We start from the raw sequence: 16,294 nt of genomic DNA on the forward strand, positions 1-16,294 counted from the left end.
AACCTTATTTTACTCACACAAAACCATTGAAATTCCATATATAGTTAGTTGCACTAACTATATATCGCGCACTCGCAATCCACTGCTGATGATGTCACATATTACATCATTCATGACATGGTCAGTGACATCACTGATGACATCACTGATGACATCTCAAATGACATCACTGATGACAACATCCAGTGACTGTATGTTTCTGTAAAGTTAAAATATGTCTTACATATTGAAGGATGAGTGGATGTATAAGTGTCTGGATGAAGGATTTAGTAGGTGCATGACTGACTGTATGAGTGAGTGATTAAATGTGTCTCACTGAGTGCATGGGTTAGTGACTAAACTGTCTTAATTTGTGCATCATTATGTCTGTTGTTCTGTAAACTGTTGCATGTGTTGATAAGTAGCTATATGAGTAACTATATGGGTTATTGATTGGTTGCCCAAGTATTTGTATGGGAGACTGAGTGTGTGTGTGGGTGGCTGGGAGGTGTATGACTCTGTGCATAGATGTGTGAGCAGTTGATTCACTAGATGTATGGTTTCAAAAGTGCATGTGGAAACAGCTGTATGGGCGGTTGACTGTGTGCATGAGTGTATTGGTGAGTGAATGGATATCTCAGTGCTACATGTCAAAGTAAGTACATATGTAAAACACAGTACATGTGAGAGTTGACATATATAAATAACTGTGCATAAGAGCCAGTGAATGTGTGAGTGGCTGTATGGATCATTGTGAACTTGTATCAGGGATTGTATAAGAGAGTAAATATGTGTTAGTATATGTTTGAATAAGTAAAGTTTGTATAACTGTATAGTTAAGGAAATGGAGGTGTGATTGATTCTTTGCATGACTGACTAGGTGTGTGAGTAACTCCATGGATGAGTAACAGTCTGTGAGTGTCTGTTTACACTGATTGTATCTAAGGTTATATTAGAGTCTGAAGAGGTTCATCGTATTATCACATGAATGATATCATCAGTGATGTGATCAGTGTTGTCAAATGAGATGTCATCAGAGATGTCATCAGTGATGTCATTTGAGATGTCATCAGTGATGTCATCAGTGATGTCACTGACCATGTCATGAATCATGTAATATGTGACATCATCAGCAGTGGATTGCGGGTGCGCGATATATAGTTAGTGCAACTAACTATATATGGAATTTCAATGGTTTTGTGCGAGTAAAATAAGGTTTTGTAAATGCGAATTCCTAACTATATATGGTCTATAACCTATGTTTTTTTCAGTGAATATATATATATATATCCAGTCAAGCATCTCCTCTACTTGGGAAAGATAACAGGACACAGCGGGCTTCATTTCACAGATTTTTTTATTCAGACCAGCATCGCATGACCGGTTTCGGCACAACTGCCTTTCTCAAATGCTCGTAGTCCCAGCATTACGTTTCCCGTTCTTTAATTCTGTTTGGCTCCTCCTTGCCCAGTGGTGGTTGGCTCCCCTGCACCTTGTGCTGACACTTGCGAATAGGAGGGGACTACCAGTCCCATAATGCCGCAAGATGCCACATTAGTGCAGTGTAGTCCGGGAACGTAACTTTAAATAAAATGTCTTTAACCCCTTCTCTCATCCACCAACCTCAGCGCTCAAAGCAGTTCTCAAAAGTCACAACCAGTGACTTGTCGGAGGGAGCGGTGGAGGGCCAGGAAAGTACTCCGTTACCACGGTTAACATCACAAATTGGCCCATGATTCTCTGGCCACAAATATGAGAGGGTCCTGCATGCGCGTCGTGGGTAACGCGATATATATATATATTTTTTTTTTCTTTCAATGCTCCTGGTTCCCAGAGGAAAAAATGGCTACTGCCATTGTGTAGGAATCTTGGCCCTAGACGTCTCCGGAAGGCACTTAGGATTTTAAAGACAGAGTCCTCTAGGTTGGTGGTATTTACTGTTTGAAAATACCTTCATGGCTGCCTGGATCTGGAGTTCAAAGTCTACCCAAGCAAGCAACTCGGAATTGTTATGGTAGTTACGCAACAGGGATCAGATGAGTTCTTCTCCATTTAACTTTTAATTTCATCTGTACTGCAAGTAGATAGTTCATCATGAAATGTAACCACTTGCATTTATCCATGTATATGTTATAGATTTTTTATTCATAAATATTTTAGCAGTGTTTCAGCTCAGATGGCCACTTTGACAAAACCCTCACAAATGTATATGGCCCACTGCTACTTTGTTATGTATAAAAATGTTATATTGCTTTGAACCCATATGTGGGTGTTACACATACTAGCACTTCATTCTAACATTTGCACTAAAAAAAATGAAAATTGCATATTAAGGGGCAGATTTATGAAAGCGTTGCGTCACGTTTGCATCACCTTTAGTGCATGACGCAGGTCTATCATAAAGATTTATGAAGCCATGCAAAGTCACCCTGCATGGTTTTGAGTGGCTTCATAAATCATGAGTAAGGCAATGCAACTCAAATCGCTGTGTCACCATACAGTGCACCCAGAGGGTTTTCCAGCACATCACCCATGGAATTTGACACTACCCCAAATTTACAAATTGATGTAAACCGGTCAAAGCTTTAAATCTGGATTCCTCCCAAGATCAGGTGTAACCAGGAGAAATATGTTAATTTCTCCTGATTTTGTAGTCTTTCACCATGTTCCAAGGGTGCCTACATTGGCACTAGGCTGCCGAAATGGCACCAGTGCAGGCAGAAAAGACAGTAATGCACTGTATTGCTTAAATACCGTCCATACCTGCACTTTCACTTTGGCGTAGAGCAGTGCAGCAAGCTGCTTTGTTGTGCTGCCCTTTGTCAAAATTTCAGAAATGAGGCCCTAAGGCTTTAGAATTTACTGCTATTTTGCACATCCATTTGGGTGGAAAAGATCGAATGCTGTGGGTCCATGTGAGGACACTAATTAAATCTTCACTTTATTATTCAAACATCTGCCAGATTAGTTTATAAGCTACCCCATGAACAGCAGGATGTGTCCTGTGTTTAGTGGAACTAGAGAATCAGCTGATGGGTTATGTGAAAAATTGGGACTTTAGCGTATAATGTTTTGCACTTCGGCGATTTGTGGATGTATATGGCATCTATAGTACCAATTGGTTCGTTTTAATATGTTTTGTTTGTATTTGCACTTTTATGATCTTGGATTATCGAACTAAAGTTTTATGATGATGATGATTAAACAGCTCAACCCATTCCGCAGGACTGCATTTTTACACCAAGGTTCAATTTTCCAACAAGCGTTATAGATCAAATTCATAAGTACCCAAAGTAGTGTGTGGCACTTCCATCCATTCCTGGCCTTGTAGCTCGGAACATTGTGCATCATGGCGATTGAAGTTTATTGGCGCTATAGGTTTGGACTTAAAAATACTAGCAAGTAAATTATCAGAAGAGCAGAGGTGTTGCCTAATGGCCATGCTCATTTAGTGTGATACAAGATATGGTGCATCACAAGGGTACTCTGTTCTCAATAGATGTCTGGTGTTTGCAGATATTGCTCTCTAACCCTATAAACCATCACCAAGACATGGAGGACCCAATCAACACCAGGGACACAGAAAAAGTGGGATGCATTAGTTATTTTATTAAAACATCGTTTAGATGAGACGGCAGGACCACAGTGGAATGTTGGTCAATCACATGCATATCTGAATCTGGAAGATGAGTCCTTGAATTAAAAACCAGGAAAGAGAAGAATCAAGCAATTAACTTTCAATTCTGTTCAGAATCTTCCAGGTGATGCAGATAGCAGGCCAGGCATTACTAAAAGGAAATTACAGAAAATACAAAATAACTGATTTGTGTGAAATGATCGAAGTGTATACATACCTAAAGAAACTACTCACTGAAGCACCAACAATCTCAGTATCAGTCAGCTCTCACTACCTCCTTCGCAAACCAGCATTTTAATGTTTGCATGTGTGTGTGTCTGTGTGTGTGTATATTTTAACACTCCCATACCAACCATCTTGATCCTCTTTAGAGAGCACCTAGGACCAACAACATTGATGAATATTTAGCTGCTTTTTGTTGCTTTTGTTGCACAAAACGCAGTAGTTTAAAAATATTTTTTATTATAGGGGTGATGTCAAACACATACTTTGTTCCTATTGTTTCAGGTAAACGACAACTCCTTGAAGTATGGATTGTATCCTACTGCAGACCTTGTCAATGATTTTCTTCCCCTCAACTGTTAGCATAGCACTGCTTTTAGAAAATTACTGTCTAAACCAAAATTATAAACTTTACTACAGTACTTTTTTAAATCTGAGGCTTCTTCATAAAAGGTAAACAAACCCTGAATTTTCTAATTGCTCCTGGGGCCCATTGTTAGCTGTTCCTCCTTGAATGCATTTCCAAAAACGTCTTGCTTCTACAATTCACAAAGCACATCTTACAATGGCAAAACTACAGCATTCACTCAAACGCCGCCTTCTGAATATCATATTTAAACATTTACTTTACTTTTTACTCAAGACAAACCAAAACCTGAAATACTGTACTGAAATACCTGCCCTCAAAATATGGTTTTCAATTTAAAAAAAAAAACATATTTGCTATATAAGCTTCTTTAAAATAACCAAAACATTTACAGAATACATAACAAATAACATTTGGGCTATGTCTGCTGCCCAGATCCTCTCTGAAAGGCCTGAAAACCTTATGGGTATGTGGTACTCAAAGTTTCTTAAAAATTAAGAGATATCCGACCTGAATACAAGTAAAGAGGAACACATTTAATGCATGCTTTTATTCATTAATTTAGCTCCACTTTATTAAAACAGGTTAAGTTTTCCCACATCCAATATTAACGGATGCGGAAGAGCTTGACCCGATTTTTGCAGCATGTAAAACTGACCTGAAAAATATCATGAGAATTTTTTTGTAGTAGCCAAGTCACATTCCCCTTTTTTCTATGAGGGGAAACATACAATGATGTCCTTTGTTAGAAAAAAAATCCCACCCAATCTACCCACCACCTTCACCCACTTCCCACCCCATGTATGTGCCCATGCATACATTTACCACCTGGTTGGAGAAATAACCCATGCAGTTGCGACTTCCATATGATGTTGTAACTAAACAAATCGATCTCAAATCGTTATCACCGATGCCATGGATCTAAACTGATTTTACTACTTTGTAATGGTGCTATGACGTGAATTTATCATGTGCCAAATCCATTCCAGTACCACACTACTCCTACTTAGTTCCACAGACTGATGTTTCATCGGCACCTGCTGTTGTCTACACAAATGTTTCACATTGGCCCATATATTTTCTGGCTCCTCCTTAGAACATCTGTGCACTGAGCCACAAGGCTGAAATGGGCTGTAATCTTTTTTTTCAGTGGCAAAGAGTTCTTAGAATATCTATACAAATTCAACGGTACATACGAAGTGTGGCACAATGATTAGAGCGGCAGACCCTGATGCAGAGGTCTAGCCCGGGACCAGGGTTCAATTCCCCACCTCGGTGGGTCTTGGGCTCAAAAATTCCACGGACCTTTTAATTCTCGCCTCGGTGCCTATTCCAATCATGGAGTCCCACTCTGCAACTCTGGCAATAGCTTGCTTAATCTCCACAACGGCCCCCACAACGCTAAGGATGCCTGGCCTCCACCTTGAGGGTGTCTAGGAGTGGACGCCTCACAGGGAAAGCCAGGATGGGTTCCACAGCGGTATACGTACAAGCGCCTTGAGACCCTTGCGGGTGAGTAGTGCGCTATACAAGTATCAATTTATTTACACATTGGGTGCAACCAGTTCAATATAATACACAATAGTTGACTTTGTAAAAGTGGAAACAGGGTTTATATTCAAGGTGAACAACACCACGTTTAACTGCACAGCTCATTATAGACGTAGAACAATACCCTATCACCACTATGCACATATCACCTCAATATCAGCAAGTGCTTGAGAAATGCCACTAAAGTAAATTTGGAGTAATCTTCAAGGAGACCACAAAGTTTACACTTCTTGCTCTGAATTGTTACCGTCCAGGACTGTGTCACGTCACATCCATGGATCCCGTGACATTAATTCACACAGGCTGTATTGAAATGTGTTTCTCTTCAATCAAGTGGTACTGTGAACAGAGCTCAGCAAAGCGAAAACAATATCCGTTCCAGCTCTGGATTTCAACCGGTGAATTAGGATGCTACCTTAAACAGTGCATTGTAATACATAGTAAAATAAAGGTTTTTACCAGCACTCAGTTGAACTGCAGAAGGAAAAGTAAAGGAAAACGTTAGAATCAATGTCACTTCACAGACATAGATAAGTTTTGATATATAATTAAAAGAAAAGTTTATTTTACCATAAAGCCTCCTCTATGACCTCCCTGTAAAAGGAAATAAAAAGAGATAAGGGGTAATTGACAGAAATCCTTACTTGTAAAATCTAGTATAAAAGACACAATATTTGTTTTCCTTACACTGCATTTGAAGAATTATCTTCACATTAAGTGTGGCTTTCAAAATATATTCCCGTCAGAGAAACAGTTCCCAAAGTAGGACACACAGACCTATTCCATGCACAACAAAATATCATTACACTGTTGCTGCTTTTTCATTAAAGATGCAACTCGTTGGTCCTCTTCCTTTCTGTATGTGCTTTGTGAGAGGTTTAACGAAGCAACATTAGCACCCTTTCCTGTATCCACCAACTCAACAGGCCTTAACAAACCTTGAATTATGACAGTTTTCTCTGTTATACTTTAAATCACACTGATTTAGAGATCAAGAATCGGAAAGTATTCAGTATCAAACATAGAGGAGCAATTGATGTAATGTATTAGACCCCACTTTATTATTCTTACAAGGCCTGTGTAGACATTCATTCTGTATCTTCCTGATATCGTTTTTCCATGGGGAGTGCATTTTGTGCTGGTGCCTTGCACACATCAGTTTTTGTACTGGAAAACAAGTAGTCTTTAAATACTAGCCCATTTTCCTACATGGAAATCAAAGGAACTATTTTGTGAAAATAACAGCAACAGTGTAGAACAGGAAATAGTAGCAATAATGCCAAGACCTAGAGGTGTATAGATTTCTAAAAGAAGAAATATTAATCATAAAGTGCTACTCAATTTAAACTTGATGCCATATAATCGACTATGCTGGCACTTGTACAGGTCCACTGAAAAAGTAGGGGGCATATTTATGAGAGGCATGCGTCATGTTTCAAAATGCATAGATATACATCTGTGATGCAAGCCTCTAAGTCAGATTTATGAAGCCACGCAAAGCTACTTTGCATTGTTGTGAATGGTTAAAAAATATGGAGTACAGCAACGCCGCACAATTCGTTGCATTACCTTACTCTGTTCAAGGGAAGCGTTCCATGAGCTTTGCGGTGGATGTTACCAAACATCTCTCATGTTTTTTTACGCATTCCCAGATTTACAAGGAATTGTACACCTGGGAATGCAGCAAAGTTTCATGCCTCTCCAGCTGAGGTGTAATGAGGAGAAATAAATGTATATCTCCTTGTTTGTTCCTCTTTCTAGGTGTGCTGCAGAATGCATAAGGACCATGTTTCTATAGGAAAAGCATTTTTGGACTTGGCTATATATCTTTGGCATCACTTGAAGAATCTTCACAACATTTTCCCAAAAATGTCTGTTGTAATTCTGGTTGCACACGGAACGTTTTGGGGTGTTTCATCAAGCAGAGGCAAAGAAAAAGGGATGGTCCGAAAAGTATGTTTCCAATGTTAATTCCCATAGAGTGTTATAACACGCCTGCAGCTCGAACCACTGGATGGAAAAATGGGTGCATGAGTGTCTGAGTGGATCTGAACTGGGTGTATAAGTGTCTCAGAGGATCTGAAAGTGGATTCATGAGTGCCTGAGCGCATCTGTGAGTGGGAGCGTCAGTCTTAGAGTGGGTCTGTAACTAGGGGCGTGAGTGTTTGAGTAGGTCTGTCAGAGGGTCAATCAGTCACTCAGTGGCTCTTTAAATGGGTGTATGAGTTTTGAGTGGGTCTGCGATTGGATCCTTGACTGTTGGCTCAAGCATTCGCATTTAATCATGAAATTGTTGTGAACTTGTCGCAATCACTGACAAGCAAGGTTGAATTTCCTTAAATTTCTCAACAACTAATTAACAGACTTACACCGGATAACTGAAAGCATGATCTGTGAACCAAAATCTACCTTCCTTTCAAACTTGGTGTATTTCTGTTGAGGAAGAAACCTCTCAGGATTGTTTGTGTGCAGGAAGGTGCACAAAACACTTCTGCATGCAAAGAAGGCACCCTAGCACCATGGTGGAAATGTGCCATTGTTGGTGCTTGGCAGAGAAAACAGTACCAGTACAAGTGTTAAGGATAGAAATGTTTTGTATTGGATACATACAGTGCGTTTCTACCCTTTACATCTAGTGCTGCGTAGCAAAGTGATTAGCTGCACAGCGCTGCATCACAAACTCTAAAAATTGGTACTTAGGCTGGATAGTCAGTCCAAAATTAGAGTGTGGATCTTTTGAGCTCTTGTCTAATGAGTGTGTATTCATGTGCTACGAGTAACCTCACTCATTTGACAAGGCCACTGGATGATGCAGTACTTGACATTAATCTTATTTAGATGAACAACATATTATTTTAATTACATTATTTTTATTCTGTTCATAAGAGAAATGATGAACAGAGTCACATTCACAAAGGGACGTAATTTGCGGACAGAGGTAAATCCATTGGTATGGCAGAATACATTGCACCCGCCATACAGAGGGTCCTCTGCCCACCAAGTTTAGGGATGTCCGCCAGCCCAGCAGGCATTTCTTAACATTGGCAAGAACTGTTTCTGGCTTTTATTCTCCCATGTAGGTTGTTTGTTGTGCATATGAATGTACTCATTTCTCTTCTGTGAACGGCATCAGTGTGAGTGCTATGCTTGTAAACCTTTCTCCAAAAGGAAGTTTCAGCTGTGCATGCCCCTCTGTTTTTTTCTCCCAAGTAAGTTGTTACTGTGTGTGCCCATGAATTCCTTACTCTCTCAAAAAATGAGGCAATGCATCACATTCACTGCATTAACGCACAACAGCGATTGGCAGTGGATCTAGGGACCCAGCATAGCCTCTCTTGCAGACCCGTACTGTGAGGGAGCACACTGCCTGGGGATGGAAAAACTACATTTTTGGGAATAGTCTCCTATTGACAAAGGTGCCTCATCTCGTGCTTACCCCAGATAGCCTACAGGCTGAAGCTTCTGCCTCCAGATACAAAGATAAGGATCTTGTGCTGTAAGGTAGGACATTTATCATTCTTCTTTTCTGTGCTCCACCTTTGTTAGCACATAGAACAAGCATTTGCAATGCAATAGGTCTCGCATTAGGAAAGTTTGAGCTATTGGTATTGTAAATGGGCTGTCAAACTGAACCATTGACTATCAAATACAGCATGATGTTGACCATAATGTTACCAGTACAAAAACAATGTACAGGAAAAATACACTCTTTGTGTACATATTTCAACAAGTGCATCACACTTTTTCCTATAATTAGTATGAATATTTAGGAACCACCATTATAGAGAACATGGTCATTCTACAGGAAGGCGTTCTTAAGAAATCAGTATCAAAATACGTATTTTATAAAGCACATTGCCCATCCAGGATTTAACATTGATATGTTTAGAGGTTTTGATACTTTATAATAATTAAAACCTATCTACTATAAAGTATGTTGAAAAAAGATACTATTTTTGTTTAATTTGGAATAATGTTCTCAGAGGGCAAAGCAACAGGTGTTTTTTTAGGTTTGGTGGCTTCCTGCATGGATACAGCACAATTATGGATTGCATATAAGAACGGCTCAATATGGGATGCTAACAACACTATGTTATATTTAAGACTGTACACATTCATGGTGGAGCAATTAAGTTTTAATGTTGCCAATTGAGGGTATTCAGTTTCTCTCTGAAGGAATGAAGGATGAATCAGGGATCAAACCTGTTACTTGCCAGCCACGCACTCCGACCAATAACCCACTAAACTGAGCTCAGCTTTTTGATACCTGTGCATTACTGCAATCTCAAACAAGCATATGTTGAAAAGTTCTAATGCACAAACTAAAAACGGGCCTTGCATCAACAATCCGGCAGGAGCGCCTTTCAACGTAAAAACTAAATGAGCACATTACCCTGCCATAGTAGGAATTTCACAGAATTGACGAGAAGAGCTGTCATCTTGAAATAACTGTAAAAACTGGTGCAATGTGCTCTGTACTGAAATCTGATTAACCCCTTCCATGCAGCCGCGATTCCCCTGTTGTGCTGTAAACAGCACGAACAGGGGCGGGCCGTGACGAACCCCAGCCGTCATCAGCACACGAGCACCGTAGTGCATGACGGCTGGGGTTCATCATGAGCATGGAAGGGGTTAAACTGCATTCTGGTTCTGCCATCTCAAACCACTCAATTTAAATATCTCAGTAGTGAACTTATAAACATTGAAAACTGCACCAAAAACATGTTAGTTCTAATAGTATTGGGCTTATCCAATAGGTTTAAAATGCACAACTGATCACTATGTTTTGATGTATTGGTTTCAGAGGATAACTCTGCCCACTAATTGTTTGAAGTAATAATTAGCCCCGTCTCCACTGTATGATTATTCCTTCCCCCCTCCCCCTCTGAAGTTCCGGTTTATTTATACCCCTGTGCAGCGACTTAAATGTATACTTTATCTACTTCCCCTAGGGCTTACCTCTGCAGGGCCTTGCGGGGTTGGCTCGGATTTGTGCTGCGGTCGGGCAGGGGGTGGTAGTGGCTCCTTATTTCCGTGTCCCCCGCCGTCATCTTCTTGGATGGCGATCGCCCGCCCAGGCAGTGCCGGGAGTAGCAACAAGAGGAAGAGCAGGACCGATGCAGTCCTGCCAAGTGTCATGCATCAGGCGTGACACTAGGGATTTCAGTGTAGTACTCCGCATTACCACACTGAAATGTATTTTCACGCATACGCAGGTAAACTGCTAAGTGTGGCAACATGCTGTCCGTGGCGTACTCGCTGTTCCTGCAGCCAGTGTGGGGCTCCAGCAGAGTTAAGACAGAGTGCTGTCCGTGGTGTACTCGCTGTTTCTGCAGCCAGCATGGGGCTCCCAGCAGAGTTAAGGTAGGCTGCTGGCTGGCGCTCACTCTCTCCAACTGCTACAATGTAGCACACTCCATTATTGCAATTCCACGGGGCACGGCTCTGTCAGCCTGACGTCATCGAGGTAGTGTGTCCAATTACTCTCTGTCACCGGAAACCCTCCCCCGCCCTCCCCCTGGGACTCACTGGAGTCAAGGGAGCCCCCGCCTGTGGACAACTATCAGCAGGTGGGCCGGGCGGCAAATCCCTTAATTTCTGCGGCCCGTGGTGGCTCACGGCCTGCAGCAACCAACGCTGCAGAGCAGAGACTGATTAAATTAACTCTCTGCTCTGGTGCCCGATTTGTGAATTCAGATCCCCCATAGATTAGGTACCGTCCACGTGACGTTTCACAGTGTTCTGTTGTCAAATAAATTAATGCGATCCAGAAGACAGTGCGTGCTCGCAGCCCCTGGTTCTGTGCCCTGTCTGTTGTTTTCGGGAAAGGCCTTGGTGTCCTTGTAGGCCAGAGACAGAAAGAGACTGGAAACTAGCAGGCAACTTTGATTTTTCTTGCCAATACAGGGGCCGCCTGCCAGAGTTGCACGTTTTAGTCCACAGCACCCCCGACCCACATGTGCAGCCCGGTATTCAGGAGATCATGGGGCCAGTCACATTCAAGGCAGTGTGGCAGGACAAGGGAGTCTGACTGCTGTAAAGAACAAATCGAAGGGTTTACAGGTACGTTAAATGGTTGGTGCACAGGTGCTGGGCAAATGCAAGCTACCAGTGCTATATGTAGCAGTGTCTGTCCTATGTGTGTTAGCACCACCGGAGCATTATACGAGGGAGATAACGGACAGTGAGGGGTATGGGTGGGCTCCAGTTCTGGAACAGCAGGTGGCGCTAATGTGTGGACCCAGGTGCAGTGCTGAGACATCTAGTTAATGTAATTACTGCAGCTGTGTTTGTAACATCATTGACACAGAATTGAACCCTAGTTGATGCATTGGAGATTAGTGACATGCTACAAAGTCCCGACCTCCTGCAGCACTATAAATATGCATGTCATTATTTTTAACTTGTATAACACAAGGTGAAAGAAAGGCTGTAATAACAATGTGCAGTAATATCCAGGGACTATTAAGGGTTTGACAGGGGCATAACTACACCCCCTCTACCCTCGGAGTGCACTTGGGCTCCTGGCTCCCAGTATTGAAAGTGGCGCCTTAGCAGATATATGCATCGTGTCTACTGTGTCAAATGATCAGCATTTTCTCTAGTCAGTGAGTCTTCAAACAGAAATGAAAAACAAAGTTAGTTTCTCTTTCAGTTGGACTGGTCTCAGAGAATCCCGATTTAGGGTATAATCTCTTAGTTGCACATGCTATGCTATGAGCTTTGTTTTTTAGGCTATTGCCCACTCATGAATGATCAAATCAATGACATCTTCAGAGCAGCATCAGTGCCTGCCTGCCTTTTGCTACTGAAACTGCAGGCACACAGTCTATTAGTGCCCTTCCATTTCTGGTGCTTTGTAATAGTTTTAAGATCTTTTTAGAGGTTCTCGTTACTCAAATGAGTGTAATTACTGATATTTATATGTAGTTTCCCTAATGTTCACTGCGTGATGTTGCTTGCGAGAAAGTATCACTCATAGTTGTTGAAATGTCACTCATAATTGCAATGAAATTATGAAAATGTCACACACAGTAATCTAAAACCTTGGCAGCTATGTGTGGGAAGACTGTGCATTTTTGAGACTGCTCCACGGGAGTTCTCAATTGTTAGCTGGGGAAAATATGATTTGGCTGGTCTTCGATGGCTATTGCTCAGTACCCATGCTCTCTTCCTGAAAATGTGCGCGGCGGCAGCAGGCCAGAGCACCGAGCAGCCACCTCGACCGGTGTCAACACACAAGCAAGCAACTTCCCATCGGTGCGCAGCGCAACATCCAGCCTTGTGAGCCGCTCCCGTTACACAGCCCGGAAGTACCTATTGGCCTGCACCAGATCAGCTAGCCTATAAAATTACCGAGAAGAGCTGACTGTTCGATGACGTCAACAACCTGTTTCAAGCTTGGTGTCAGCGCGGCAGCGTCTTAGGAAGCCTACGGTGGCCTGTTCAGCATTGATAAGACAAGGGTGTCCCATAGTAATACAACAGGGCAACTGTAGTTATAATTTTGAGCTGTTTGGATGTGATAAAGACAAGCACGGAACTGCACCACAGAGGAGCCGGCGCGCGCACCAGAGGAGCGGGGGCAAGGGAGCGAGAAGACACGCTGAGATGAGGTAGGAGATGTGTGTGTGTAAGCGTCGGGGGTTCTGTGTGTGCGTTTGTGTATGCTCGGTGGGCGGGTTCTGTATGTGTGTGTATGCGCGTTGGGCTGTATGTGTGTTGTGCATGTGTTGTGAAGAGCCTGCCGGAATCGAAGCGCGTGTTCATGCGCGCGACCTGATCCGATTCCGGCAGGCTGCGTGCGCGTAACAGCCTCTTGTCCGCTCTGCCTAGTCCTTGAAAGCAAAAAAAACTGAAACGATTACAATAGATTCGCTCTGCAACACAGGGGCTTTCGCCCCTACAATCGCAGGCGCGAGACCTAAAAAGGAATGTACAAGTTAAACTGCATAAAGATAAAGAAGGGAACTCCTTCAAGAACAGTGCAGCCCACTGGAGCCTCTCAGAGGCAGGTAAGTGGGGTGGTAAAATTGTTTCCCAAAGGGTACACAAGAACCTTCCCAGAAAGACCAGTTTTTGTTATTTATTTCTTGGAGTCCTTAGTAAAAAATTGGTGATGTTCCCACAGACCTGAATACTATATTCATTCCCAGGAAACATTTCTTACTTCCAAATTTATTCGGACTGTCTAAGAATGCAAAGCCTGCTCGTCTCCGATAAGACAGCAACAGCTGAGGCTCGGGTGTGCAGTGTCCAGTGTCTAACTTCACCCCTCCCCCACCAAACTGCGCAACACTGTCAAGAGGGTTCGTGGGACTCATAATAATGGTGCTTTTGCGATAGTGAAGCTCATTTGCATTCAGCGCACATTACTGACTGAATGGCCTTTGGCGCCTTAGCAAAAAGTTTAGTATGTCAAAACAGGGCACGTTCTATCACTTTCGAAGGGCAGAGATTATAGAATACTGTAGATAATAAATGGTGGGTTGCCGCAGCGCTTCCAGATGTTCTATGGCCTTGAGGCACTGAACACAGAAGGTGTTATTGTCAACAATTTCAAAGCTAGTCGGTTCATTGGCATCCGAACAAATAAATGCTTACTTGGCTCTTTGGGATTTGTCCTGAAACTGTAGATTGGACATGGGTTTGGGCACCCAATGCACAACCTAATTACATACCTTCTGAGCTAAGAAGGCTTCAGAAAAGTAGCCACTGCAAATGGCACAGGTGTGTGTGCAAATACAATGTATTCATCTGGTTCTGTATATTTTCGGCTTCAAGCGATTTTTAGCAAAAGGGCCTTTTTGTTGATCTCTAGTTTCCCCAGTGAAAGTTCAGAATATACACATAGTGGGTGCTTAGGTGCAGCTGGAGTAAGAGGGTCTCTGGGGAATTCATGACTGCAAATGGAATTGTTAGCAACAGGTGGGACATGCACTGCAATGGGAGAGTTCCATCCAGTGGCTATATTGTAAGAAACCAAAGAAGTACAGATGTACTTTCACACAGGATGCTATACAAACACACACCGACATGCTGACGAAGCAAATTCCCATTCATTTTCCTGCCTTTAAAACAGCCCATATCTGCAAAAACAAGAGGACTGTGGCAGCTACCTTTCCTCATAAGGAAAGGGAAATTTCACTGCATTTACATTTCAAATGTCTTCGAGGCTGCACTCCAGAACCAGCCTTTGTGTAGTGATGACCCTCACAGCAGGGCAGTCTCCAGACTGGTGCACTCCCAATAGAGGCACAAAGCGGTATGACAGCTCTGCACTGAAATATAATTAAGGTAGACGAATGCTTGGGGGCATGGCCAGCCGAGCAGCAAGATGGCCGCTCTTTGAGAGTCTCTGCCGGCTTCAAAATAATTAGTCACAATCCTAAATAACTGGGAGCCTAAAACTGCTCTGGATGTGAGGCATACATCTGCAACAAAGGCCGGAACCGGCTGCGGTGCGTAAAATTGATGAGCGACTGCACAATGAGCTGTAATCACAGTTGAACCCACGACTGGCGCTAGTAATCGAAAGAAATAGACCGATGCATTGACACTGTGACGCCAAGGCGGGGCAAAAATATATGTCGTAAAGGTGACTGGGTGGGCGCAGGCAAGTGCCCACCTGTGACAGCTGCAACTATTGTAGAAATAAGGCCGCTAAACAACTAACCTGCCCTGCCGGAACCCAGGGGAGGACGTGAGGCCTACCAGAGGACGAGCAGTGACTGCTGCGGAGAGACCCAGAGGTAGCGGCCTAATATCGCCAAATGCCAATGAGGACTAGGTGCCTACCTGAGTGTGCTGAAAATGCCGCAGACTGCATTGGAGGTTCATTAAGGATAAACTGAGAGTGCAATAGAGGTCCTTGGACCATTTTCCACCGGACGATGCGCGCTCGCGGCGGCCGCCACTTTTGACTGCTGCTGCTCTCCGAGAGTTCTGGTGCCCGGGCAGAAGGCTGCTCCCGATGTCGGTGATCTTTGCTATGGCCCCCCCGCCCCCGGGCGGGATCGTTGAATCTGCAGAATGAGCCTGTGAAGGAGAGAGCAGAGACTGCTGCTGAAATAAGGACGCTAAACAACTTACCGGCCCTACCGGAGCCCTGCGGAGGTGCGCGGCCTGCCCGGGGATACAAGGTGACTGCTGTGGCGTGCCCCGTAGGTAGCGGCCTAATATTGTGAAATGCTGATGCAGACTTGGCGCCTACCTGTGTGCGCTGAATAAGCCAAAGGTTGCATTTGAGGTCCAGTAAGGAGCTACTGAGAGTGCCAGTGTGTTCCAGGGACCGAATTCCACCGACAATGCACGCTTGTGGTAGCCACCACATTTGACTGTTGCTGCTCTGCATGTGTCTTGGGCCCTGCCGGGAGGCTGCTCCTACTGTCGGTGTTTGCTGCTGTGGTCCCCCCCCCCCAGACGGGATCTTTGTGACTGCTGGGTGTGCCACCTAGGGGAAGTGCAGAGACTGCTTCTCTGTTGCCCCCCAGCCGGGCGTGTGGAGATACAGGAGTGAATATTGGGGCTGGAACCAG

General features: G+C 43.4%; 1 protein-coding gene across 2 annotated transcripts in view; it reads right to left on the minus strand.

The window, feature by feature from the left end:
• Window positions 1-3,568: 3,568 nt before the first annotated feature.
• Window positions 3,569-16,294, minus strand: part of LOC147703301 (uncharacterized) — an 86,624-nt gene continuing 73,898 nt past the window's right edge. For both annotated transcript variants that reach the window (XM_086931737.1, XM_086931736.1), the window contains exons 16-18: window positions 6,327-6,350; window positions 6,216-6,230; window positions 3,569-3,767 (exon numbers count right to left, since the gene is read on the minus strand). In XM_086931737.1, the coding sequence (XP_086787863.1) occupies window positions 6,222-6,230; window positions 6,327-6,350 (33 nt within the window). In that variant the 3' untranslated portion in view covers window positions 3,569-3,767; window positions 6,216-6,221. The remainder of the gene's footprint in view (window positions 3,768-6,215; window positions 6,231-6,326; window positions 6,351-16,294) is intronic.

Source organism: Lissotriton vulgaris, chromosome 7, assembly GCF_964263255.1.
Source record: "Lissotriton vulgaris chromosome 7, aLisVul1.2, whole genome shotgun sequence".
Classification (NCBI taxonomy): Eukaryota; Metazoa; Chordata; class Amphibia; order Caudata; family Salamandridae; genus Lissotriton; species Lissotriton vulgaris.